Below are 25,489 nucleotides of genomic sequence, written 5' to 3'. Positions count from 1 at the left end.
TGCAGCGCTCTGGCAGCCATGTCCGATGAAAGGCTTTGCTGGGACGAAATGCATGATGGGAACCCGTTAAAATAGTTGTTTTTTATTTTAATTTTACTTTTTGGTACATAACCAATGAAATGCTTTGCTGGGATGAATTGCATTATGGGAAAAAGTTAAGACATATATATTTATTTCAAACTCGTATTGGTACTGCTATATTTCTTAGCTACCTTTTGAGCGTTAAGTTGCTGTGTGATGATTTTAGTGTTCTTTGTAAGATGACACCGTGAGTCAGACCTCCTGCGATTTCCATATATATAATGAATTTGATGGATGAAATTAAAGAAGTGAAAAAAACAGAATGGTGAAAAACCCAAAAAATATCTACACTGTAGTGTCCCGTTGCAGATCTCGAGCAATACTCAAGGCTGAATGATATTATAGTTAGGGTGGTCCGAGCAGATGGAAAGCCCACTGAGCCTGATCTCGACTCCCATGACCTGCAAGTACACTTTTTTGACAGCCAGGGGATGAAAGTGGACACCCAGACATTGACGCATGCCATCCCCTGCCCACACAAAGTAAGAGCGTGAAACCTACTATTATAATATGCTTTGTGAGCAGAAAACAGAAATCTGATATTCTAAAACAAATGACTATCCTAATGGTCATCTGACAAAAAAGTGCTGACGTTGCCCGATAAACACGACTCGCGAGAGCACAAGGTTTGATCCAGTCAATATGGACATGCACGTTTTTATAAGGCTGAATGGACCACCAGAAGACGGTAAAATACTGCCGATTAAAGACATCACAGAGCTGCAACGGTATCGGAGAAAGAAGTGATGATAAACAATGTTAATATTCAAAGAGTATGTGAAAACACATTTTTGAGCGTGATATTCGACAAAATCTGCTGGAAAGGCCATACGTCATATGTAAGAGCCAAACTAGTCACCAAGTATTGTATACTGCTCTCTAGTATTACCATATCTAACGTACGCGGTGGAAGGTAACACACAGCAAATCTGCAGACTCCAAAAAAAGGCCATGAGGATCATAAACTATGTAGGATTTCACAAACATACCAATATCTTGGTACCTTTACTTCTTTCTACTTCCTTTTGGGCAGGTAAAATGGACTTATTTTAGGGTACTGAAAAAATGCTTTTGTATTTTATCTTCTTTTTTCGCATGCTACTGTTTATTTTACTGTTGTGTCTCATTTTTTTAAATATTTTATTTTTGACATGTTTGAAGTCAACTCAGCTTAAAACTACAATGAATCCACATTGTTGCCAAGACTTTGGCTTTGAAAGGCCATAGTCTTAATCTTTTCATCAGCTCATCCATCCATCCGTTTTCTATGCCGCGGAGGGACGCTGGAGCCTATCCCAACTGACTATGGACTGGTTGCCAGCCGATCGCAGTTGATCAGCTGATGGACAGCCTATTTCACTTGAATGCTTGTTTGCAATAACTTGCTTACGCAAAATTGTTTTTTGTCTCACTCCCATTTCTTCTTTTTGCATTTTGAAGCTCTACTTAGAACTTCCTTAAAATCCAACAGTGCAAAATGTAAATTCTAACAATTCTTTTCAACTGGTCTTAAAATTTTGATGGAATATATATAGACTACTGGTACGACTATTGTCTTCACACCCCACGTTTACGTACAGAGTCAGAGGATTAGTTTTGAATTGGGTTAAAAGCTACCTTGCAAACAGGAAGCAATTTGTAAAGCTAGGAGAATATACATCTGGGAGTTTAAATATTACGTGTGGAGTACCCCAGGGGTCAATATTGGGACCAAAACTGTTCAATTTGTATATCAACGACGTTTGTAAAGTGACAAAGGACTTAAAGTTGGTATTTGTGGATGATACCACTGCCTTTTGTTCTGGTGAAAGCACACAAGAACTCATTAAAAAGGTCAAGGATGAAATGGTCATATTGGTCAATATGAATGTGTTCAGCTTTTACTTCCAAAAACAAGTAAAAACAAAGAGAATGTTTTATGACATTAAAAAAAAATCTCAATCCCGACAGCAAAATCATAGTTTAATTAGTACCTATTTTTTTTTGGGGGGGGGGGGGGGGGGGGGGGCTTGGAATTGTCCTAACTTTTTCCCTCCTGGAATTTCCCCTTGTGGGACTAATAAAGATATATCTTACCTTATCTTATCTTTTTCCCCTCCTTACTGCCTCAGCCCCCCCCCCCCTTTTTGAGTCCACCCTGAGTCTCAGGGTGCTGGAGCACAGACCATGTCTGCGCAGAACATATGAAGGACACATAAAATACAGTAATACAAACACAATAATTGAATGAAATTAATAGTAAAAAAGGAACAGTTCCTTTTGCCCTGTGGCTTATTGGGAGGAGAACAAATAAAACAATAGCATTCTGCTGAATCATCATAAGACTCACTGGGATATTCATTCTGGTCTTCTAGCCAGACCACTGCACTATTAGTGTCACTTTTGTAGGAACAGATCCATGAGAACATGTTGAAGGATACAATCTTCATCCTTAAATATCGTCAGACAATTAAGACCAAAATGCGGCCAATATTGGAGGGCGTTTCCCCTCTTTCGGGAGCTTTTTATTATTTTTATTTTCACTTGGGCCGCACAGTGGCCAAGTGGTTAGCATGTTGGCCACACAGTCAGTCAGGAGACCTGGAAGATGTGGGTTTGAATCTCCGTTGGGCATCTCTGTGGGGAGTTTCATTTAGGACTAGTTTAAAATTGTTCATCATTTGACAGCCCTAACACATAATGAGAAAGTGAGTCCAAACCTTTGACCGGTAGTGTATACATTATTTTTTTGTTTTTTCTTTAAACAGGAGGTGGACCATTTTGGCAAGGGTAAAAAGTGTACCTTTGTCTTTAAAAAGTGTCCATCCACTTTGGAAGCACTTTAAACACATTTTTAAAGTATCCCGAGTAGTGGAAAAATCATTGAGGTCAATCACTTTTTTAACAAAAAGGAATTTATTGTATATCATCTATATACACTAATTCTGAAAACATTTGCACAACATGGATTTCTCCATCTTGAAGTATAACACATGAAAATGTCTAATGGTTGTATATCCATGGCAACAAACAAAAAGTAGACTTTTTTTGGGGGTGGGGGAGCAATTGTTTGGTTCAAATGTCAGCAAATGTCTCTTATTTCTCCTCGGTCACGTTAAGAGTAGCAGCGACAGTGGTGTTGATGGGGGGGCAGTATTTGAGACGGCATGCAAAACAGACAAACATGGACACACAAATACCTGATCAAGCATTGGAGCACTTAGACGTGGCCAACGTTAACAAAAATATATGACTTCCATGACGACCAAGCACAATATGCTGCCTCGTGTTCTTTTACGCTAAAAATCGCAGGAACTACATATGACATCGGGCGTCTGTGTTGTCATCAGCTGGCGCCCTGAAATATTCCAGTGTCAATGAGAGGGAGATGGTTCATCATCTGCAGCTATGGTGCTCCCAAAAAGGACTTGCAATCCAAACAATACAAATAAAAAGGAAAACAAAAGTTGCAGCAATTGTGGGATCAGTAGTACCAACAAGGAGGAACAAAGAAAATCCAGCTGATGAGTTTTGTTGTTTTCTGGCACAGTTTTAAAAAAAAAACAAAACACCACACCCACACACACACACACACACAGTCTAAAAGTACCATAGACTGCTCAAATGTCACATCAAAAAAAGGGTGTTTTAAATCATAGGTACCCATCATCAGTAGTGTCTAAAGTCATGAAGGGAAAAAAATGACGTCTTTACAGAAACACACTATATATATATTAAAAGAACAACAAAAAACCATTTCATACAGCTCTGATTTCACCGCTCCTTTAAACGTTCATCCACATGAAATAACACAAGCTCAAATAAATTAACATCCCAAACATGTTCCCTGCCAGGAAGTGGAGCGTGTGTGTGCGCAGTCCAGTGGTTACCTGCAGGATTCACAGAGGAAGCTACAATTGTCACAGTTGGAGTCAAATTGCTAGAGCGAGACACCGTGCTTGTAGTCCTATCACAAGTGACTACAAACATGGCTTCTTCAAACATTCACAGACATAAAGATGATTTGACCTGCTGCTCAAGGGACAATTTAAATAAAAACAAAGAGGCCCTGTACACTAGTAGTTCCTGCCATAGGAGATGAAAGTATAAAAAAGGTTAGGTGAGATGATATTAACAGTGGTAGTGCTGTGGGCCCATGAAGACGAGGAGGTTGACACAAGGATGACAAGGTGGTGGAGGGCGGGGGTGTAGTCTCAGTAGTTTTGGCTAAAAAGGTGAGGTAGGCCATGTCACAACTTGGAGTGTGGCTTCAAAAACTGGCAGGGCTTCTTGCATTTGCAGTCTCTGTTTTGAGTGTTTCTGTCTGGGAGGTGGGGGCCGGAAGGTGGGGGCGAGGAGCAGTAGGGAAGGGGCGCGGCCTGGTTGTGCGTCTCCAGCTCCTTTTTGGGCCGCTCACATCTTGATATCCTCCTCCACGCTGAGCTGGGACAGAGTCTTCTTGATGCGCAGCGCGGTAAGTCGGGCCGCCCCGTTGGCGTACCAGCACTCCCTCATGATCTTGCCCATCACGCGCAGAGACTGCACATGCAAAAAATCAATCAATCTTATTCGTAATCTCTTCTACCAAAACATGAATGTCTTTAAATTACATCTGTGGGTTGACTGGACATATCAAGTATGGCATATTATATACACAGTGGTGTGAAAAAGTGTTTGCCCCCTTCCTGATTTCTAATCCTTTTGCATGTTTGTTACACTTAAATGCTTCAGATCAAACAAATTTAAAAATACTAGTCAATGACAACACAACTGAACACAAAAAGCAGTTTTTAAATAATAATAATGATAATGGATTAGATTTTATGGTGCTTTTCAAGGCACCCAAAGCGCTTCACAATGAGGTGATCACATTATTTACTCACTGCTCAGTCACACAGTGGTGGTGGTGGTAATCTACATTTGTTGCACAGCTGCACTGGGGTAGTCTGACGGAAACGTGGCTGCCAATTCGCGCCTACGGCCTCTCCGCCTAACACCAAATAGTCCTAAACAATAGTGACTGGGTGGAGGGAGCTAGGATTGAACCACAAATCTTCCGGTTTCTGGACGGCCTGCTATTACCTCCTGAGCCACTGTTGCCCAATTAAACTTTTATTAATGCCGGGGGTGGGTGGTGGCGTGGGGTGGGGCCTGTGGGGGAGTCAGTTTTTCCACACAGGACCATGTGGGTTTGGATTTTTTTTCTCCCTTAATAATAAAAAGTTTCATTTAAAAACTGCATTTTGTGTTCAGTTGTGTTGTCATTGACTAATATTTAAATTTGTTTGATGATCTGAAACAAAGTGTGACAAACATGCAAAAAAAAAAGAGAGAAAGAAATGAGGAAGGGGCAAACACTTGTTCACACTACAGTAAATACACTTTTGTCCATATAGTATTTTCAAACTGTCTGCGCCAGATGCTACATGAACTATTTAAAAAGTATTTGAATCGCTCAAGTCAAGAATGTGCACATCATTACCTCATAGCTCTGCCACCAGTTTGGCACATTGGGCCGCAGCTTCTGGTCACACACCACCTTCCTCATCTCCTCTATGGAGGGGTCAGAGGGCACCAGGTCGTAGTAGGGCAGTTGGTACTCCTCATGGATACCTGGAGCACAACAGGACAGTCGTCACTTTGGAGCATGTGAATTCGGATGTGTCCAGAATGTTTTGTGGTGTTGAAGGTCCTCACCTCCTGCATTGCAACGCCGTGCTATCTCCCAGTACACCAAGCCCAGCGCGTAGATGTCAGCACACTTGAAGGAGTCAAAGTGCTTCATGTTGATGGTTTCGTCCAGCACTTCTGGAGCCATGTATCTGTGAGGATAGACAGATATTGACTTTTTAAAATTACGAAAAAGAGACCTGTGGGTTAAGAGTGTGGAAACCCTTGCCTCTTGGTGCCCACACGTTGGTTTGGAGCAATATCAATAGTGTCCGTGATGGACTCATGGCGAACAGCCAGACCAAGGTCCGCAATGGCGCACATGCCATTTTTCTTAACCAGGATATTTTTAGACTTGAGGTCACGATGAGCGATGCCAGGCTTACCTGCGGGGAAACACACACAACGCACCGTTCAAGTTTGGGCCTTCAGCTAAACATCTTAAGTAACATTTACACACTAGATAAGAGCTCATCTCACCCTGAGTGCCGAGGATCTCCATGTGCAGATGCGCCAGTCCGCTGGCAGCCGACAGTGCCAGCTTGATCATGCCCTCGATGGTGACCGAGTAACGGTTCAGGTAGTCGAAAAGTGAGCCATGCTCGTGATAGTCCGACACCAGCCACAGCTGAGTCCATGTGCCGTTGTCTGAAGGAGAATACAACAATGAAGACATGCCCACACAAACACAAACACACCAATACCTCACAGAACATTGTTGGGGCAGCCCTCCCCTCACTGCAAGACATTTATAAATCTAGAGTCCTACGAAGAACACACAACCTCATCAAGGACAGCACACATCCACAACACTCATTATTCACACTCCTACCGTCAGGCAGACGCTACAGGACTTTGAAGTCCAGGACCACAAGGCTGGCAAACAGCTTTTACCCACAGGCCATCAGGCTTCTCAATGAAGCACTCAGACACGCCACACGCAACACACACTCATAGCACTTTATTTAATTATTTATTTATTTATTTGTGTTATTTACTTGTATTAATGTCTCTTCTGTTGTTGTTGCTTAAATTCTTGGTATTTATGTATATGTGTTTATGTTTCTTATGTTCTTATTCTTTCTTGTGTTTTCCTTCTTTTCTTGGGAGAATGAACAGGATAAGATTTTCATTGCATGGTATAACTGCTGTTTTACCATGCACATGACAATAAAACTCTCTTGAATCTCTTGAATACTGTACAAGCTGTCATTATAGCCAGTGGGGTTATTTATCTGAACCACAAACTACTGTAAGAAAAGCAAAACTGACTTTTGGTAAAAATATAAGTGTGCTTTTTATGCAACATTACAGCACAGTGTTGCATACCCTTTTTTGTGTTAAAAAGGGGCCATATCAGGCTTTTAAAAAGTATATTGTGTCCCAGTGGGGCACTAAAATAAGGTCCTTTCAATAAAATACTCCATACATCTCATGTTGCATACAGGGTCAAGCTACATTCTTCTCCTCTTGGCCAACATTCTCGGATTTTGCAGCCTCATCCTTCTCCTCCTGCTCTTTTGTGATTGGTCAGGGGTAGGGCAACCAGCCCTCCCCTCCCACCCACAACCCAGTGCTGCCTAAAGACAGGCCCCCTTCAGCCGGTTACATGCTAATGGTTATCAGTAAACAGTAAAGAAGAATTGGATATTGGATATAATTGGATGAATATTGGAGAATTCAGCGTCAAACTGTACTCCGTTCATGAAACAGCTGTCTGTGAAGTGGCAAAAGCAGAGGAGCAGTGACCATGTTGCCATTTTCAAGAAAATGTGGCCAACGATACTGCGCAGCGAGCACCGATTACCGCTAGATATCAGCAAGTTGCCATACACAGACTTCCTAAAGTTGCGATGTAAAAAAAAATAATAAAATAAATAAATAAATAAATAAATCTTGTGGAAGTTCCCCTAACATCACCTTTATTATCTGCTGCAATGAATCCCAGGATGTTTTCATGGCGAAGCATGATTGTCTGGTAGATCTCAGCTTCTCTGAACCAGGAGCGCTCCTCTCTAGACGAGAAGATCTTCACCGCCACGTCCCCTCCGCGCCACTTGCCTCGCCATACCTCGCCAAAGCGACCCTTTCCTATGATTTCCTGAAGCACAATGGTCCTGGCCACAGTGCGCTGCACAAACAGGGGTAGACCTGTAAGGAGCAGGAGAAGACGAATTAAAAGAGTTGTGCTGTTCTATAAATTGTAATCATAATGTCATCAGCAGAACATTTATTAAAAGTAAATCATATTAGACAGCTGCTATAAGGTAACATGACCTCATCAGGCACACTGGTGTGTTCCCGTCACAGACATGTTTGGACACATTCCGGGTGGATTACTCTCAAACCACAAACTATTTCCACTGTTAGCTCTCAGTGGACCACAGATAAAATAATTGCTACCATGCAAAAGTTTCCAGACTTGTACAATCCCTTGTGACTATCACAAATCACTGGTAGTGTTTAGAGTTGTGATAAGCCTTCACTGATCTATGTTCTGTTAGGTCACAATGACCACTTACATTTTCTAAATCAGTACATCCTTGGAGGCAAAGTGGGTGTTCATGCCAGACATGATGAAGCGTCTTTGAGCTAACAGCACAAGATGCCTCCCATATAGATGTTTCAAGCAAACCCCATTTGCAGAACTCAAATATGGTCCTCCTCCCAAAAGAACAATATAGTATGAATGTTGTTACCAGAGCCTGATCCAGAGGTAGACATGTCATAGATGAGGTCCTGCAAGGTCTTGTCCTTGGCCAAGTACAGATGGTCACAGGACGGGTCCTCGACCTCCAGCCTCTGCCTGTGACTGTAGGCCCTCTGGTGATACTGGAACAGGAAAACGCCAACCATCAACAGCACACAGAGCAGAAAGACTGGCCCCGCGATGACCGCCACCAGCTCCACAGGGCCCCAGGAGCTGCCCAAGCCTGAAAGGTCCTCCTTTGTGGGAACTGGGAGGAAGCATAGATGTGAATGTTTTCATGTGAATAGTCTCAACCTGTGAATATGGGTGGTGATGATGAATGAGAAGAGCCTCACCAGGAACTTTCAGGTCAATACTATTACAGTAATCCACATAGCAGCAATGAGTGTTGAGTAGACCCTCAGCGCTCAGACAGTAGAACGGTTGCCCGGGAGGAACCAGATTATCCCGGTTGATGCAGATGCGAACATGTTGCTCCTTCCCCTGAATGGTGTATGTGGAGGCCATGCAGGCGCCATCTGTCTCGCACTCATAGCCTGTCTTCTCACAGGTTGTGCAGTTACAACGCAGAGCTGTTACGTTGAAAAACAAAAACTGTGTCAACAAAACACTGCGATTGCTTAAACAAATCACATTTGAACCTTGAGAATCGCCGTCACTACATGACATGAAGTGAGAAATGCACAACAGTTGCTTTTCCTGTACTTAAGTGCTATGGTCTTTCATCATCATTGCTTTTCTGTCCATTTCCTTCTTGCGGGAAAAGTCTAGTATTGCAAAACAACTAAGCCCCAAATTAGTTTCTCATTTACAGTTTGAATGCTGATGGTGGGCATTGGTACCGTAGTGGATCACATAGCCAATTTTTTGCAGCTGGAGTGGGATTGATTCCACTCAATGTCCCAGTCACAATTACCCAGCAACATCAGTCATCAGTTCAGGGTCTCGGGGCATACCCACAATCGGCCAATCGTACTGTGTGTGAGCCCACTTCACACCTAATGTCCAGCACATTTGGCTAGTAGGAGTGTACTGATTTGTGATGAAGTTCGGTACACTTCTCCTCCTCTCGCACGATTGGAATAGGTGGGTCAGGGAATTCTGCATGATTGCATGCACATACACACTTTAGCTCTCGCGCGTTGCAGTGGTCGTCCTCCGCACATGTAAACACCGTGAAACACATACACAACAATGGACAATCGGCAGCGCGCAGTGATACAAAGGGAGAGAAAATAACGCAGAGCAACTGTGGGATCTGACTTTTTTGTGTCAAACAGTTTTGTGATGCAACTACAGTATATAGCCGGAACTATTTCTTCAATACCAAAAACCGACCAGAATTCACTGGACAAAGTGGAGGTAATGTCATACAACTTTATGTCACAAAATCCAAACTATCAATTTAATGTGTTTACATGCATGTTTAAAAGCTGGTTTTATGCCAATTCATGCAACTATTAATTTTTTTGTGCATGTACGACATACTTAATGTTGCTGTTTCCGAGCTCGTTGCAGGTTCTCTTTTGTTTCCCATTATCAAGGAAGAGGTATCAAGGTTTTTTTTTGGTTCTCTCCCGGCTGCAAAAGCTTGCTGGGCTGAGTGCTGAATCATGTGTATAATGAAGTGGGGGGGGAGACATTACCGCAAGTAAATATCCTTATTATCTCCATTTCAACATTACTAGTTTTATGTCTCATGTGCGTTATGTACATGAGAAGCAGAGCAGCTGGATTTTTACCATACAATTCGACAAATGTCATAAAATATTTTGCACCGCCAACCACAATGTCCGTCAAACAAAGTTGTGAATGAGAACTATTATTAAAAGTCAATTTTGTTTTACATTCCTTAACATTTAATCACTAATTGTCATTTTGGCACGCTGTCGTGCCACTGAAGCAGTGCGTTTCCACTGCATACACATTAGAAATACAAACTTAGTCACCATTGATCACAAACTTCTGACAACTACCGAAACTTTTCATATATCCTAGGTTGATTCCTTTCAGCCACACTCATATTACATTTAGATTAGGGTTGTGAACAATCAACTGACGCGACCGGATATCCAGTTTGACAAGTGAAATCGGTAGCAGCCTCCTGGATTGATACGAATCAGCCATAAATCTATTAGACTAACTGATTGTAGACATGCACCGGTTATCGCAAGACTAGCAGCCGGCTGAAAGTGCGTCTCTTAAACAACGCGAGAGCCTGGGCTGCCGGTGAAGCGATTGTTGCGCATGCTCTGTAGCTTACCATGACTGAAGATGAGAAAGGATGTAAATAGTAGCAGCCCGTACATTATTTACTACGTGTTGTGTAAACCTAAGACAGGAACAACATCAAATAAAAAAACACTAAATTAATACAGACCCACCATCCACCAGTACGAGCCTGGACTTGTTTTTCAGAGAGAAGATTATACGTCACTTGTTTGATGTGTGTGCTGGCATGAATTAACTTGAGGTTGTGCACCAAACAAATATGCACATTAGCACTCAATAAGGTCTTACCTGTATGCATTCCCACATAGTGAGAAAAATACGGTATAGTAGTTCTGTGCAGCATGGGAGAAAGTTAGATGGTGCGTTCAAGGAGCGTCGAACAAAGTGCAACTGGTCGCTGCTCGCAACAAATAAACATGCAAAATTGTGGAATTTCTAACTTTACTTTTTTTTTTAATAAAACAACGGCAGGTCCATATTTCCAAAATTGATATCCATTTAAATACAACTTTATGTAGTTATTTACAAACTATTAAAAACATTTTTTAAGTGCTTTTTAAAATCATTGCACCTGACAGTGTCCCGCGGCCCGCTACCGCTCTGAGGGTACCAGGCCATAGCGTGGTATCATTTGTACATTAAACTGTGCCGAATTGTATCAAATTGTTCCATTTTTAAAATACATCGCTTTTGAATCGTATCATAACCTGGGTATCTAGATGTGCATCAAATCATCTATCACAGTGGTTCCCAAACTTCTCAGTCGCACACTTCAGACACCTGACCGGAAGTCATGTACCCACTACTACTGCACACTTAAACATAAACCACACAATAAAACATTTTTGATACGTTATTAAATATATTATGAACTTTAAAAAATCATGCATCTTATTTTTCCAACTGCACACATAGGCTACCAATTTAAAACGGAGAGGGTTTTAGAAGGGTAAGATATCTCCTGGCAGGTCTTCTGTTTGGTGAATATATTTATAACAAGAGGTGACAAGCTGTGGTAAGATGTGGTGGACTGATCTTTATGCTTTTTTGCTGTACTTTGGTCTGCAACAACATGGAAATAATCAGTACAATCCAATTAATGTTACACATAAACGTAATAATTATGAATAGTTATGCAAACAAAAGGCACATATATAGAAATCAATAAGGAAATTAATTCAATACAAGCCTCATTACTAACTCAAATGACATATGAGCACAAATAGCATGAGATTATGTACTAAGCAAAAATGCACAGCAGCATAGAGGTAACTTTATCAAAGCTTGCTTCTGTGCATTTACGCACAGCATTAACATTTGTGAACAACGACGAGGTGAAAGGAAGAATAGAAACTACACGTCTGTCTGTGCAGCATCGGAGAAAGTCATACACATAAGTCTCACACACATGGTGTGTTCAAGGACCGCCGAACAAAGTGGACGCAACGCTCGAAGAAGACATTATTCGTGAAAGCATAAATTTACTTACACATGCAAAACTGGGGACTTTTTTAACATGGACAATGCATCCAATCAACAAACAGGCTTCTGCAGCTCAGAAAACGCAATGTATTATATATACACTATGTATTATATTTTGGAGGGCAGGAAATGTTTCATCTCTGTGACAGAGCTCAGTTGCTGCATCTTTGGTCACTGCTTTATGGTAACATTCACAAAAAATACTGTAGTCTTACATAACATTTATTTTTTTACTTGATTAATATTATATATTAATAATATTATAAATTCTCCAGCAGTGGGAAAAGACAAGGCCAAATTCAAAAGTGGATGTAAAGATTTCCATTCAGTTATAGATATTTTGTGATGCCAGACATAGAGCAGGACTTAAGTAGAGGCGCCCAGACAAGCCCTGAAATTAGAGCCTTCACTGCGGATGGACCCAAAGAGTCTGAGAAGAGACTGACTTGCCCCGTGGGAGAAACTAACTGAAACCAAACAAGAGCAGAAGGCTTCTGCCAAATTCTCCCATGCAGTATTTGGCTTCATTTCTTGCTCATGCCTTTAGACCACAAGGCCACAGACAGATGCCACTATTTCTAATTTGATTAAAACAGACATTTTCTATTCACCTTTAGTGCCCTCTGCTTTCAGGGATGACATCGTCTGATTTTCTAGGCTAACTAGTGGGGCTAAAGTACAGTCATGGAAAAAATTATTAGACCACCCTTATTTCTTCAGTTTCTTGTTAATTTTAATGCCTGATACAAATAAAGGTACATTTGTTTGGACAAATATAACAATGACAACAAAAATAGCTCATAAGAGTTAATATTTTAGGCAGTACAGTGCTATAGCTATTCATGTAAGAACTTACTAAGTGATTTCAGTTATTAAGAAAACCATAGAAGTTGCTACATACATTTACTTGTTACAGCAGCAAGCAAGATACGCAAGTAAAGAGTACAGTGTAAAGAAATGCATATTGACTACAAGTACAACATGGTTCAGGTGGTGCAGGTGTTATAGAGCCTGACAGCGGTCGGTATGAAGGACCTGCGGAACCTCTCCTTCTTACACCGTGGGTGTAACAGTCTGCTGCTGAAGGAGCTGCCCAGGGAAACAACAGTGTCATGTAGCGGGTGAGAGGTGTTGTCCATGATGGATGTCAGCTTTGCCAACATCCTTCTCTCCCCCACTTCCTCCACGGAGTCCAGAGGACCGTCCAGGACAGAGCTCGCTCTCCTGATCAGCCTATTGATCCTGCTCCTGTCTCTGTCCGTGCTGCCCCCTGTCCAGCTGCCCACAGCATAGAAGATGGCTGAGGCCACCACAGAGTCATAAAAGGTCCATAAGAGAGTCCTGCACACACCAAAAGGACCTCCGTCTCCTCAGCAGGTGGAGGCGACTCTGGCCCTTCTTGTAGAGGGCGTGGGTGTTGACGGACCAGTCCAGCTTGTTGTTAAGGTGAACACCCAGGAATTTGTAGCTGTCTACCAACTCTATGTCCGCTCCCTGGATGTTCACCGGTGTGAAATGGGATGTTTTCTTCTGGAAGTTAATGATCATCTCCTTTGTCTTGCTGGTGTTGAGTTGCAGCTGGTTAAGCTCACTCCAGCTGACAAAGTCCCTGATGACCGTCCTGTATTCCAGATCATTCCCCTCTGAAACACAACCCACAATGGCTGTGTCATCGGAGAACTTCTGGATGTGACACTGTGTGGAGTTGTGTGTGAAGTCCGAGGTGTAGAGGGTGAAGAGGAAAGGGGAGAGCACCGTACCCTGAGGGGCACCTGTGCTGCAGAGTACCATGTCAGATACACAATGACGGAGCCTCACATACTGTGGTCTGTTGGTGAGGTAGTCTATAACCCATGCAGTCAGTTGTTGGTCCACTCCCACACTCTCCATCTTCACTCTGAGTAGTGACGGCTGGATGGTGTTAAAAGCACTGGAGAAGTCAAAAAACATGTCCCCCCCCAGCGCTCCGCTGTCCTCCAGGTGTAGCAGTGATCTGTGCAGCAGGTAGATCACTGCGTCGTCTACTCCGATCCTAGGCCGGTAAGCAAACTGCAGGGGGTCCAGCTGAGTGCCCACCAGGGGTCGCAGGTGCTGCAGGATAATCCTCTCCATGGTCTTCATCAGGTGAGAGGTCAAGGCAACAGGCCTGAAGTGGTTAGGCTCCTTGGGACGCGGTGTCTTTGGTATCGGGACAACACAGGAGGTCTTCCACAGGGCCGGGACTTTCTCCAGGCTCAGGCTGAGATTGAACAAGTGCCTGAGAACTCCACAGAGCTGGTCAGCACAGTCCTTGAGGATTCTAAGGCTGATGCCGTCCGGTCCCGGGGCCTTCCTTGCCTTGATCTTCTTCAGCTGACTTCTCACCTGATCATCAGTTATGGAGAGGGGGGTAGAGGATGGCTGGGATGGGGATGTGGGGGTGAAGAGTGGTGAGTTGGTAGGGGAGGGAGGGGGGGCAGACTCAAATCTGTTGAAAAACAGATTGAGTTCATCTGCCATTCATATTTCAGCTCATAAATTAAACTCTTTTGAGTCTTATTTGTTTTCATCATTATATTTGTCCAAACAAATGTACCTTTAGTTGTACTAGGCATTAAAATGGATCATTAAACTGAAAAAGCAAGGGTGGTGTAATCATATTTTCCATGACTGTATGTCATTAAACAGTGCAGTTACTCCTCAAAGCTACTCATCCTTGCCTCCATGGAGACTACATTTGTTACAAGTACCATTATCACTGCAAACACTTTCCAGAAGCCTAGCTAGAATCGCGTTACATCAAAGAGTAGCTAGCTATGAACAGGAAATTAGCTACACAGAGTAACTACACTGAGCCCACACATCCGAAAACCAGAAATGACCCAAGTTACCGCGCACTTCAGTCGATGGGTGAGGGAACTGCCACTGGAGTACCCAACATGCCTTGTGGGAACGTTGTAAATAACTGTTGTTAGCGCTTAGTTGTTGTTGTTACCCACATAGAATGGTAGATCACTGTTGTGTTTGTATGAAGAAACACTGCCTAAAGACACACAAGTTGACCAGTGTTTTACAAAAATTATAAACAAAGAGTAGTAAGGTTGTCTCATCCACTAGTCAAGCACATGTTCCGTCAAGAGGACAATTAGAATCGGTGCTGCTGGCAAATAATGCTGGTCCTTCCAGGCACTTAAATGAGGTCAGAGCCCAACGGTCTTCACATACTTGTATTAACTCAAAAGACAACACCTTCAGTACCGGACATTTTAGGCAATTTTGACTGATTTTTGAAGTCACACAGAATATTGTGTCCTATGGTTATATAAACATGAACGTACCAAAACAAAGATAAGTCCCCCATCTTTCATCAGAAAAAAAAGTTTGTTTCTGTCTTTTTCCGTTCTTTAGTAGTCAGGAGGAGAACATAGGTATGTTTCAGAAAATATCGCTTCCCTACTGAACAAGGGAAAAAACAAGCTTTTTGTAAAACGACAGGTTTCAAGCATAACTTTCACTTTAACACAAATATTTTGCTCAAATATCTAACTATACCACAACATGAACAACACAAAAGAGTAGATTTTTCTTTTTAACAACAAAATAATTTATTTACAAATACAGTATAACACCATGAACTATGTTCACATTTGGAAATGGACTATCTGAAATGGAACTGAACTATGTGTGTGCGTGCGCGTGCATGCAATAATTTCCCTACAATACAATTTTTTGTGTGTGGTGCGCAATGTGACAGCTGCCTTTATGGAAGGGCTTCCTCTTCCTGTCATGTTTCTCCTTCCTCTCATGATGCACTTCTGCCACCTAGTGGCCGTTTTTATAGCATTAAAATTGCTCTCAAGCCTAATCCATTCGTGAGGAGTTGCATCATCACCTCCTTTGGCCTCTCGTGCAAAAAAAATGATGTAAAAAAGATGTATGAATACGTTGTTGGGATCAAGCGCTCGGGTTTATAAAAACGTAACTACATCTTTGGTATTGAATGAGTTAACTAGTACCAGCGGTGGTCAACCGGATCTCAAGGAACTGATTAGATTTGGAACCAAATGTGATTTTGAGTTCAAGAGCACATGCTTTTCATTTAGGTCCGCTTAGCTCTAACATGATCCTACCAAGGTTTTATAGAACTAAACACATAGCATAGATAAGGACCTGACACGGTGTTTGGAATAGATCCTGAAACAAATCCCTGCTACAACTCTCAAGTCTCTTTGAGTGACATGTCATAGGCCAAAATCTTCGTCAATCAAACTGACGACTTTCACTGAGGACCACGAAGAAACAATAACATGAGAAGTGAGGAGTTTTTCTTTATTCTTTGCCGGAGAAAAGCATCAGTCAGTTCAAGCACTAACAATGTCTGACACAGAGCGAGAAAAGATTTAAGCGTGGCAAGCTTCCACTAATCTTTAGTCTTATCCGGAGGGTCTCTTTGACCAACGACGTTCCCTGCTACAAGAAGAGAAGAGATGCAAGTTTGCAAAACAAACTAACATCACAAGAGCTGTTTCCGTGCAACTGAGGCCGCATCCTGTGTGGGAGAGTTTTTATGCAAGTGTCATGTATGCTGATATGACTAAAGTATGCTTGTTTACTGGAAAGGAGGAGCACTCAGAGCAGGATTCCTGTAATATTAATTTGTGCAATAGCATGCCTGTGTGTTTCGCCATCCAGCAGGCAAACGGCAAAGAATTTAATATTGGCAAATGTGTACAAATTCACAACAGTTTGTATGCAAAAGCTATTTCCTGCAGAAGTGAAGCGAGATGGACCCTATACAAACAAAAACAAGTTGACCAAAGCCAAATCTCAATCTCACTTCAGCAAAGAATGCAAGTTGGTCAAAAGAAGATAAGGGGGTACCAGAAATCCATTAAATTCTGACCCGACCCCATGTTAGGAAAGGTGGTCCATGCAAACAAACATGCAGAGATTCAGGAAGGAAACATGGCTGAAAACACATTACCACATTACCGCTTCAGGTCCTTCTGTGATGGATTGTGGTCAACCAAAAGTTTGTTGTGTGGCAGAGTCTTAAACCAAAACACTTAAAACATACAACTAAGCAATGCCCACTAGCATTTGACCAAACACCAGGTTTGCATTCAGCGTTTGAAGGTGCAGTGAAACAAAAGCTCCACTTGATTGAATAACTTCAGAGAACAGAGTAGAGGCATGACGTGTGTGACAATTATTTAGCATGAACTCTGCTCTTGTATGCACATAATTGTTGGTCTTTACACTGGTGCTTTGTGCAGAGATTAAAACGACATGAGGGATTGGAGTGGTCCTGAGTGAACAAAGAGCTCAGTAGGAGAGGCGGGAGTGAGAGGGAGAGGGGACGGGAGGGGGAGGGACGGGTGGCACGCAGTGGACCGCCAGGGTTAACAGTAAAAACCCCGATATTTGAGGGCCAGACAGGGTGGGGGCTGGGCCGGACAATACAAAAGGGGAGGGGAAGTAATGAGCTGGACTTACAGGGCCCCCCAGCTGCGATTGGGGTCCACCCAAGGGACCAGCTGTGAGCGTCATTAAAACCCAGTCTAGACTTGGACTTACTGGAGGAGAGGGGGTGGCAAGTAACAGGAAAAAGGAAACAGTGAAGTTGAAAAGGGGGAGAAGGCATTGGGCTGATAGTATGTGTGTGTCAAGTTCCTATCATTCCGCGCATGCTGAGGCAGGAAATGACAGTTGTAGTGAACAAGGGATTAATAAAACAATGCTGCCCAAACTAGTATTGCCCCAACAACACACCACAGCATAGTTCCATTTGGAGCAAACAATTCACTCCACTACAAATGTGTGTGGCCTTCATTTGTGTATTGTTTAAAATTACATTACCTTAGTTCTGTCAAAACTAACAATTGAGTGTGCAGGTTCCAAAAAAAAAAAAAAAAAAAAAAGACTCCTACAAACACTGTGAGTGCGTGTATGAAGAGCACAGCACCATTACCCAAATGCACTGGCTGAAATTCGATCTCTACAGATACCAGACACAGTTGATCAAGACAAACAGCCACCACCAGACAGAGTGGGTGTGCAACACACACCATGCACAACAGTGTCCGAATCAATGCTCCGGGAAGGAGGAAAGTCATTACCTTTGTCTGCATCTCGGGCTCAAATTACTGATTGCATTCTAAAAGGGATGTCTGCGGGACTGTAGCTACTACTACTGCTGCTGCTGCAACTGCTACTGCTGCAAAGAAACTATTCAGGACACCTAAGTGTTTTCCCAGTGTCATAATTGGAAGACCTAGCCATATATCAAACAACGTTTTAGCTTGAGAAAGGAACAGCGCTTACAGAAAATAACTCTATGGCATGCATTCAACAATGCTGAAGTACTGTATGTTATACCACCAAAACAATGTTACTCCACCCATCATTAATACACCCACGTGTACAATGGTACATTGTAATTCAGGAAGCAATGCAAGTACATACCTAAATGATTTGTCTCGCTATTCTAAAATTACAAAATATTTCCATTACTATGAACTGAAGAAAGTGTTGTCTTCTTAAAGAGGACGTTCACTCTACATGCCAACAGCAGCTAAGAAAACATTTCTACAAGAAACATTGCTCCCAACAAAACTTGTAATGGAGAACAGGTGACAAATTGAGCCTCACAGACATGAACTCTTATTACTACTGGATCTATGTGGGCGCAGCCATTGTGAGTGCTCGGTATTTGAATTAATGGAACGAAGAGAAGGCTGCTTCAGAGAGAAATTGTGGGTCCTGCGGTGGTAGTAAGGTGCAGTATCAGTAATAGCGGAGCTGGGTCAGTCACAGGGTACAGTGTCTGCTGCTCCAATTAGGACTCATTGCCTCCGGGCCCAACGGAGGTCATTATTGACACTGGTCATTATGGGGGGGGGGGGGACCACCACAGACTTGACCTGAATCTGGCTCACTCACTTGCCATTACAACTGGTAAGCGCTGATTACATTAGATTTTTAGTATAAAGGTCAGGTTGTATAAACTGCTTTATTAGCATTCTTTTACAAAATTACCTCTGAAGCCAGGATGCTTCCACCTTTTCTCAAAATTTCCCTTGCTGTGATCTAGTGAGCAGGTGTGCATATGAGACATGCTTTTATATAAATATGATTAGACAGGATATAAGAAGACTAAATGAGGAGTTTATTGAACATGGGAATGCCATCCTTTAACTAAGATAATGAGCAGTACACGGCACAGACCTCGACTAAGCCCAACAATTGCTTTAGTGGAGCACAGCAGCAAGTGTACTCCTGTATGGAGAAAGAAGAGCAGGAAACAGCTGCAATGTTTGGAAAGTTGTTCTACTGTTACAAGTTATACCCTTGTCACAATAGAGGCAGCATGAGCCAGAATGTTGTTGGAAGGAAAATTCTTGTTTTTTTCTTGGATATTCTAAGTGCCCATTCTTGTTGCCAAAATGTTATAGCATGTTAAAAACTTTCGAGGTGGATTTGAAGTAGAAAAATATTGAATGTCTTTCAAAAAGGTAATTCTAACTGCACCCTAACTGCATTCTACATATTCTTACTGTATTGTAAATACACAGCTACCACGGAAATGTCACTGTGTGACCGTAATCACATCACGTTCACAAGGAAAAGTGGCCAAGCTAACTCCACCAGCGGCAGTCAGTGTGGACAGCGCAGAAGGGCTGAAAAGGTGCCTTTTCTTTAGTTTGCCTTTTTCCTGCTCTTGGCACATTCTCCATCTGCAGCTGTGAGAAAATATACACTTTTCTTTTTTATGAGCTTCTTCTCTAGAGATCAAAATCTTTTAGGTCCCTTGCAAATAGAGGAATTAATGAAGCTATAGGGGTGATGCCTGCTGTTGCGTGGCATCACGTGGGACACCGAAGGACCGAATAATGCCATGACTGCTTCACGGAAGTGGTGGGGAAAATGCATATCCATGAGGTAACAATCTGCGTCTGTTGTGGTGAAGAGAGAGCTGAGTAGAAAGGCAAAGCTCTCAATTTACCGGTCGATCTACTTTGTGTAGTGACCGAAAGGACAAGATCGCGGGTACAAGCGGCCGAAATGAGTTTTCTCCGTAGGGTGGCTGGGCTCTACCTTAGAGATAAGGTGAGAAACACTGTCACCCGGGAGAGACTCTGAGTAGAACCACTACCCCTCTGCATTGAGAGGAGCCAGCTGAGGTGGCTTGGGCATCTGGTCAGGATGCCTCCTGGACGCCTACCTGGGGAGGTGTTCAGGGCAAGTCCGACCGGTAGAAGGCCTCGGGGAAGACCCAGGACACGTTGGAGAGACTATGTCTCCCAAATGGCCTGGGAACGACTCAGGATCCGCCGGGAGGAGCTGTATGAAGTGGCTGGGGAGAGGAAAATCTGTGCCTCCCTGCTTGGGCTGCTGCCCCCATCTCGGATAAGCGGTAGAAGATGGATGGATGGATGGATAGATGTAAACACTACTTGAGCATGGTCAGTTTGTGCCAATGCACACCATTTTCAGTCACTAATTGCGTGCCAAGTGCGGTATTTATGCGTAAACAGAATGCAAACAGTGCACAAACTGTCTTCATGTTTTTCAGGAGTGCCATAAATACGTAAATAAATGACACGCATGACACACAAATTGCGTGACAATGCGGAGGCAAAATGCGTGCAAGTGTAAACACCGCATAACCAGCCACCAGCGTGCACAGTACAGGCGTGCTGAAATCCAGGAAGGCCCTGAAGCACCAGCTCTCATGCTGATAAGTACTCGAACAGCATTGAAATCCTCTCCCAAATGTGGCGTGAATTTTGAAACTTTTTCATTCTGGCTGGTTCTGCTTGATTCGTGCTTAGTGTGACAGGGGCTTTAAAAAAACACAACTGCCAACAACTGTGGTTAACAAGCTGGTTAACATACAAAATACAAACCCGGTCAAGAACGTAACCTCCTGCGCAGTACAATGCACAAGTTTTTGTTAGCAATTTATGACAGTAAGTTATTCCCAAGTGGCAGCATTCAAAACAAATATAGTAAAGAGCACCCAGGACATTGATATGAGTGGGGAGGGAACAATAGTAGGGAAGGCAGTAGGGACGCGCCCCACCTTACGGCAATGTGTCTGCACTTAGATCACATTGCAAGTGTGTCGACTGCACACAAGGGAGTGTGCATCACGCGAGCATGCAACATAACTCGCTGCTAATCTGAATGACGTCAACAACATGTGAAGTGACTTGCCTTCAGTTAAAAAAAAAAGTATTCTTGCAAGAGAAAGAAAACACTACGCTCACCAATGTTGTTGGATCTGCTCGGGCTTACAACTTTCTGGTTCGTCTGGTTTTGGGACATTTATTGTGTAATCTTCCATAAAAGGTGCACAAACCATGGCTCCACACAGACTTGCGGCCCCCCCTTTCACTAAAGACCTTACCAGCTGAACAAACCAATCACCGCACACCCTTGTCAACCACCCAGTCAACGCTCACGTATGACCGTCAATGTTCAAGTACCCAAGTCAAATAAACAACACAGAGGTAACATCATTCTAGTGTGATGCTTCCAGCATAACTTGCATCAATCAACTCATCAAGTTTGTTGATTCGGACCCTTAAAAGGTGGGGGCGATTTTTGGAAAGACAATTACGTTTGTAATATTTTGCGGATTGTCAAACTGGCATTTTCTATGTACTTGTGATAAATACAAGTCTGTCACGTTCTTAATGATTTGTTTCTATGTAAATTGCCATGCTATGGCAGTACATTATAAATTTTGCATATGTTTGTGTCACAGTGAGAAACACATTTCTCACTATTGGAGTCTTCAGCTGATTGCCCTGTGCCCAAAACAAGACAAACAAAACGGCAAGACTCGAAAGGCACACAGGGGAGTGCAGAACTCCATCAAGGTACAAAGCTTGTGGTCTGCAGAGAGGATTCCTGGGGGGGAAAAAACACTTTAAAACAAATATATTTTATTTAAATTGCTACATAGACAGTGATTCCCCTACCATTATGCTATACCCCAGACAATCAAGTTAATCTTTTTTGATAGCGATAGAGCACCAGTGTATTTACACCACAAAATGTCATTTCTGTCTTTACACGGTCACACGGTTACAGTAATTTGCTCTTTGTATCGCACACGGTGGAGTGATCACATTAATTACTGTATATGACCTGTCTTCATTTGAGTGAGCATGCTGCAGAGACTGCCTTTGTGGATTTATTGTAGTCTGGTGATTTATTTTATTTTAAAAAAGATGGTGGGTATCATACATACTGTAACTGGCAAGGAGCAATCGCGTTTTAGTCATTCTATGCATCTGTCTGCCAAAATTGGCCTCCGCCATTTGCCAGCTGCATGAGACTTTACTTAGATCATTTGGTGAGCATCTCACCAAAAGAGTCAAAGAATATTTGCTTCAACCTTGAGTAGTTTTTTTTTACATAAAACTGTTCAAGTCATACATTAGGCATCTATTTAATGACAAATTACTATCAAATTTGCATAAAGACAATATACCATACTGTTCAGAGTGGAGACCTGCTTTGTAAATAAAGTACATATTAAATGTTGCCAGTCATATAAATAAAAACACAAACAGCTCACCTCTCGTTTCTTTTTGACAAAGCAGTTCTAATGGTGATGAAAATTGGGAGACCTTTGCACTACAAGGAAATGCAGACTGAAATAAAAGCTGCAGATGAACAAAATTGTTTTTGTGTATGTTTTCAAACAAAATGTTGTGGTTACCAACATTGTGTTAATGTTACAAGCTTATTCATTTTGTTTAGGTTGAAATGAAACAAAAATAAAGTTACAAAGAAGAGTGGCCATTTTCATTTTCAGAAGAAAAACGATTGACATCCCTGGTCTATACAGTATATTGTTACAGTTCTCGATAATTAATTCAATCTTGCCACAAGCAGTTCCATAAAGTTACATAAATTTGTGCTTGGTGGAGGCACAAAGACTTGAATTATCTACCCTTAAGGGAATCTTCATTAGTGGAGGACATGCCACTAAAGTGAAGTTATAAAATCTCAGCGGTTATGGTTTAATTACTACCTTTATCAGTTTGGAGGCAGGTTGCAACAAGGAAAAGGCATCTTATGGAGACTAAGTGTAGTGTTGCACAACCAGTTTGTTGTATTATGAGCCACAGTCCAACCAGTGTACTATATTTTCAGAGTCTGTTGAGCAGCTGGTATCATCTGAAAGCAGACTAGAGCAACCTCATTGCCTGTGCACCCCCCACAAGGACCCCCAACTTGCCACATTTACATCACAATGAACTCAGACTTCAACTCTGACTCCTGTCTGGGGGTGTCTGAATACGCCGCTGTTGTCACCCTATGCCAGCATTCAATTGCTGTTGGAGGCCACTGAACAGCCTTTTCACTCCTTTTACGAATGGACACCAATGCGAGAGCTGCCAGTGTTTACACGCAAACAACACAGCCACTTAAGTAGGTTAGGCCTCTATTCAGGGGGGCCTTTCTCCTCAAACCAGAGCCAAAACATGTGACGGAACCGTAAGTGAGCACATTGAGAACGTTTAACGAAGCAGCTATCTTTGCACTGTGTTAGCAAGCAAGACACATACGCCTGAGCCGAGGCAGGGAGGGATTCTTTAGTAAATACTGCACTAACGTGTGATTAACAATATTTCAACATACACTACACTGAAGCGCAGTTCTTTCACATTTATGGTTTACGTTTATGCATGTTCTCACACTTCCTAGCTAGCGCCGTTAGCAGGTAATCCGACATAAACAGCCCAGCCATGTTGTTGTTGTTGTTGTGTTTTTAGCTGCACGCTCCAATTACAATTAAAGCACCCCTGGTCAATCAACGACAAACAAAAGAAAGGAGGGGCTCTTTTTAGTTATTGGGAACAGCAAACGATGTTTTTTTGGTCAACGCTAGCTCTCTGTGGTTAGCCAAATCCCCCTTGTGCACAGCGCCATGGCGAAGAGCGACAACAGGCGTAGACACACGCGCGCGCGCGCGCACACACACACACACACACACACACACGACACACACACCGAGACAAAAGCCGAAGGGGGTGCTCGGATCAAACTTACCATTAGCGACAGCCAGTAGCCCCAGCAGGGACAGCAGAGCTCGGCCGGTGTGTTTCAGAGCCATTTCTCCCAAATTCCCATCGCTCCACAACAGCAAAGACGAGAAAGGCGCCTGGAGCGTGTCGTTGCGAACACAAGTAAACCTGCAACACAACCACAGTCGGACCGCACTAGCCACACAGCCAGACACTCTGCAAGGAGGCTGGTGACGTACTTAAAGGGGCGGGCGTCTGTTTAAAGGGGAGGTGTAAGTGTCCTCCTCTGAGGTCAATAGTAGTGTTATGACCTTACAGAAATATACTACTTTATTTTACTTAGTTAGACTGCACCGACTCCTAACCCTGGACAGTTGTTTGTTTCCAAAGATGATAATTTTTTGCAATCAAATATTACTGAACTTATTTTCACTAGGGGCAATGGCCTGGAAGAAAGCCCAATTTTGTGCAGATCTAGATAAATTTTTGTTAACTTGAGGAGGGCAATCTTTAATGTATTTTAATCAATAATGCATGAATTTAGCTGACACATTTTAGACATTTGCAGGTGGAGGATAGATGTACAATTTGGTTCTGAGGTGTGTGTTCTATTGTTGTTAGCAGGATGAAGCAAAACTTTACCAATTTTCAGCAATCAGCATAGTTAACACTGGAAAATTCCATTCATCCATTTTCTATACTACCTGTTCTCATTCGGGTGAGCGGTGAGCTTGAGCCTGTCCCAGCTGTCTTTGGGTGAGAGGCAGGGTACACTGTGGACTTGTTGCCAGCCAATCACAGGACACATATAGACACAAGTGACACTCACATTCACACCTATGGACGATAGAGTTTACCATTAACCTAACATGCATGTTTTTGGGATGTGGGAGGAAACTGGAGTACACGGAGAAAGCCCACGCAAGCACAGGGAAAACATCCAAACGCCACACACAGGGATGTTCCAATAGAGATTCAAATCTTCTACCTCCTGACTGTGAGGCTGTACGTGCGCAGCGGGATCAAAGCAACAAAGAGGTGGAGGGCAGCATCAATGATCTGATAGATGTCGTTCAATGATTGACTTTGAAATATAGAAATTATTAATGAAATGGATATGTTGGTGATTAAATAAATAATTAGTAAATAATATCGCCAGAGAGCCGCACGATGGCCTCATGGTTAGCACGTCTACCTTCATAGTCAGTAGATCTGGGTACTCCCACATCCCAAAAACATGCATGTTAGGCTATCCAGCCATCCATTTTCTGCAATTGCTGTGTAATTCACGTTTGCGTTTTCAGCAATG

The 25,489-nt window shown here is 42.6% G+C and overlaps 1 protein-coding gene across 1 annotated transcript; it reads right to left on the bottom strand.

Moving 5' to 3' along the window:
• Positions 1 to 2,970: 2,970 nt before the first annotated feature.
• On the bottom strand, positions 2,971 to 24,405 carry acvr1ba (activin A receptor type 1Ba). The gene is made up of 9 exons (XM_054781386.1): positions 24,206 to 24,405; positions 8,776 to 9,012; positions 8,430 to 8,687; positions 7,651 to 7,881; positions 6,211 to 6,378; positions 5,960 to 6,116; positions 5,758 to 5,882; positions 5,543 to 5,673; positions 2,971 to 4,599 (listed from the first exon to the last, which is right to left on the bottom strand). Exons 1-9 carry the CDS (start codon positions 24,267 to 24,269, stop codon positions 4,474 to 4,476), a joined length of 1,497 nt encoding a protein of 498 aa, XP_054637361.1. The 5' UTR covers positions 24,270 to 24,405; the 3' UTR covers positions 2,971 to 4,473.
• Between the last annotated feature and the right edge of the window lie 1,084 nt (positions 24,406 to 25,489).

Source organism: Dunckerocampus dactyliophorus, chromosome 1 (assembly GCF_027744805.1).
Source record: "Dunckerocampus dactyliophorus isolate RoL2022-P2 chromosome 1, RoL_Ddac_1.1, whole genome shotgun sequence".
In the NCBI taxonomy this organism is placed as follows: Eukaryota; Metazoa; Chordata; class Actinopteri; order Syngnathiformes; family Syngnathidae; genus Dunckerocampus; species Dunckerocampus dactyliophorus.
Note: the sequence above shows the minus strand (reverse complement) of the source record. Positions and strands in the feature narration are given on the sequence as shown.

What these genes read in the sequence shown, in the direction of transcription:
- acvr1ba (XM_054781386.1), bottom strand. Translation starts at nt 24,269, where the DNA reads ATGGCTCTGAAACACACCGGCCGAGCTCTGCTGTCCCTGCTGGGGCTA. An exon ending in GCTACTGGCTGTCGCTAATG is followed by an intron (nt 9,013 to 24,205) that starts GTAAGTTTGATC and finishes TCAACGTAACAG; the next exon opens with CTCTGCGTTGTAACTGCACA. An exon ending in TACCTCTGGATCAGGCTCTG is followed by an intron (nt 7,882 to 8,429) that starts GTAACAACATTC and finishes TGCTCCTTACAG; the next exon opens with GTCTACCCCTGTTTGTGCAG.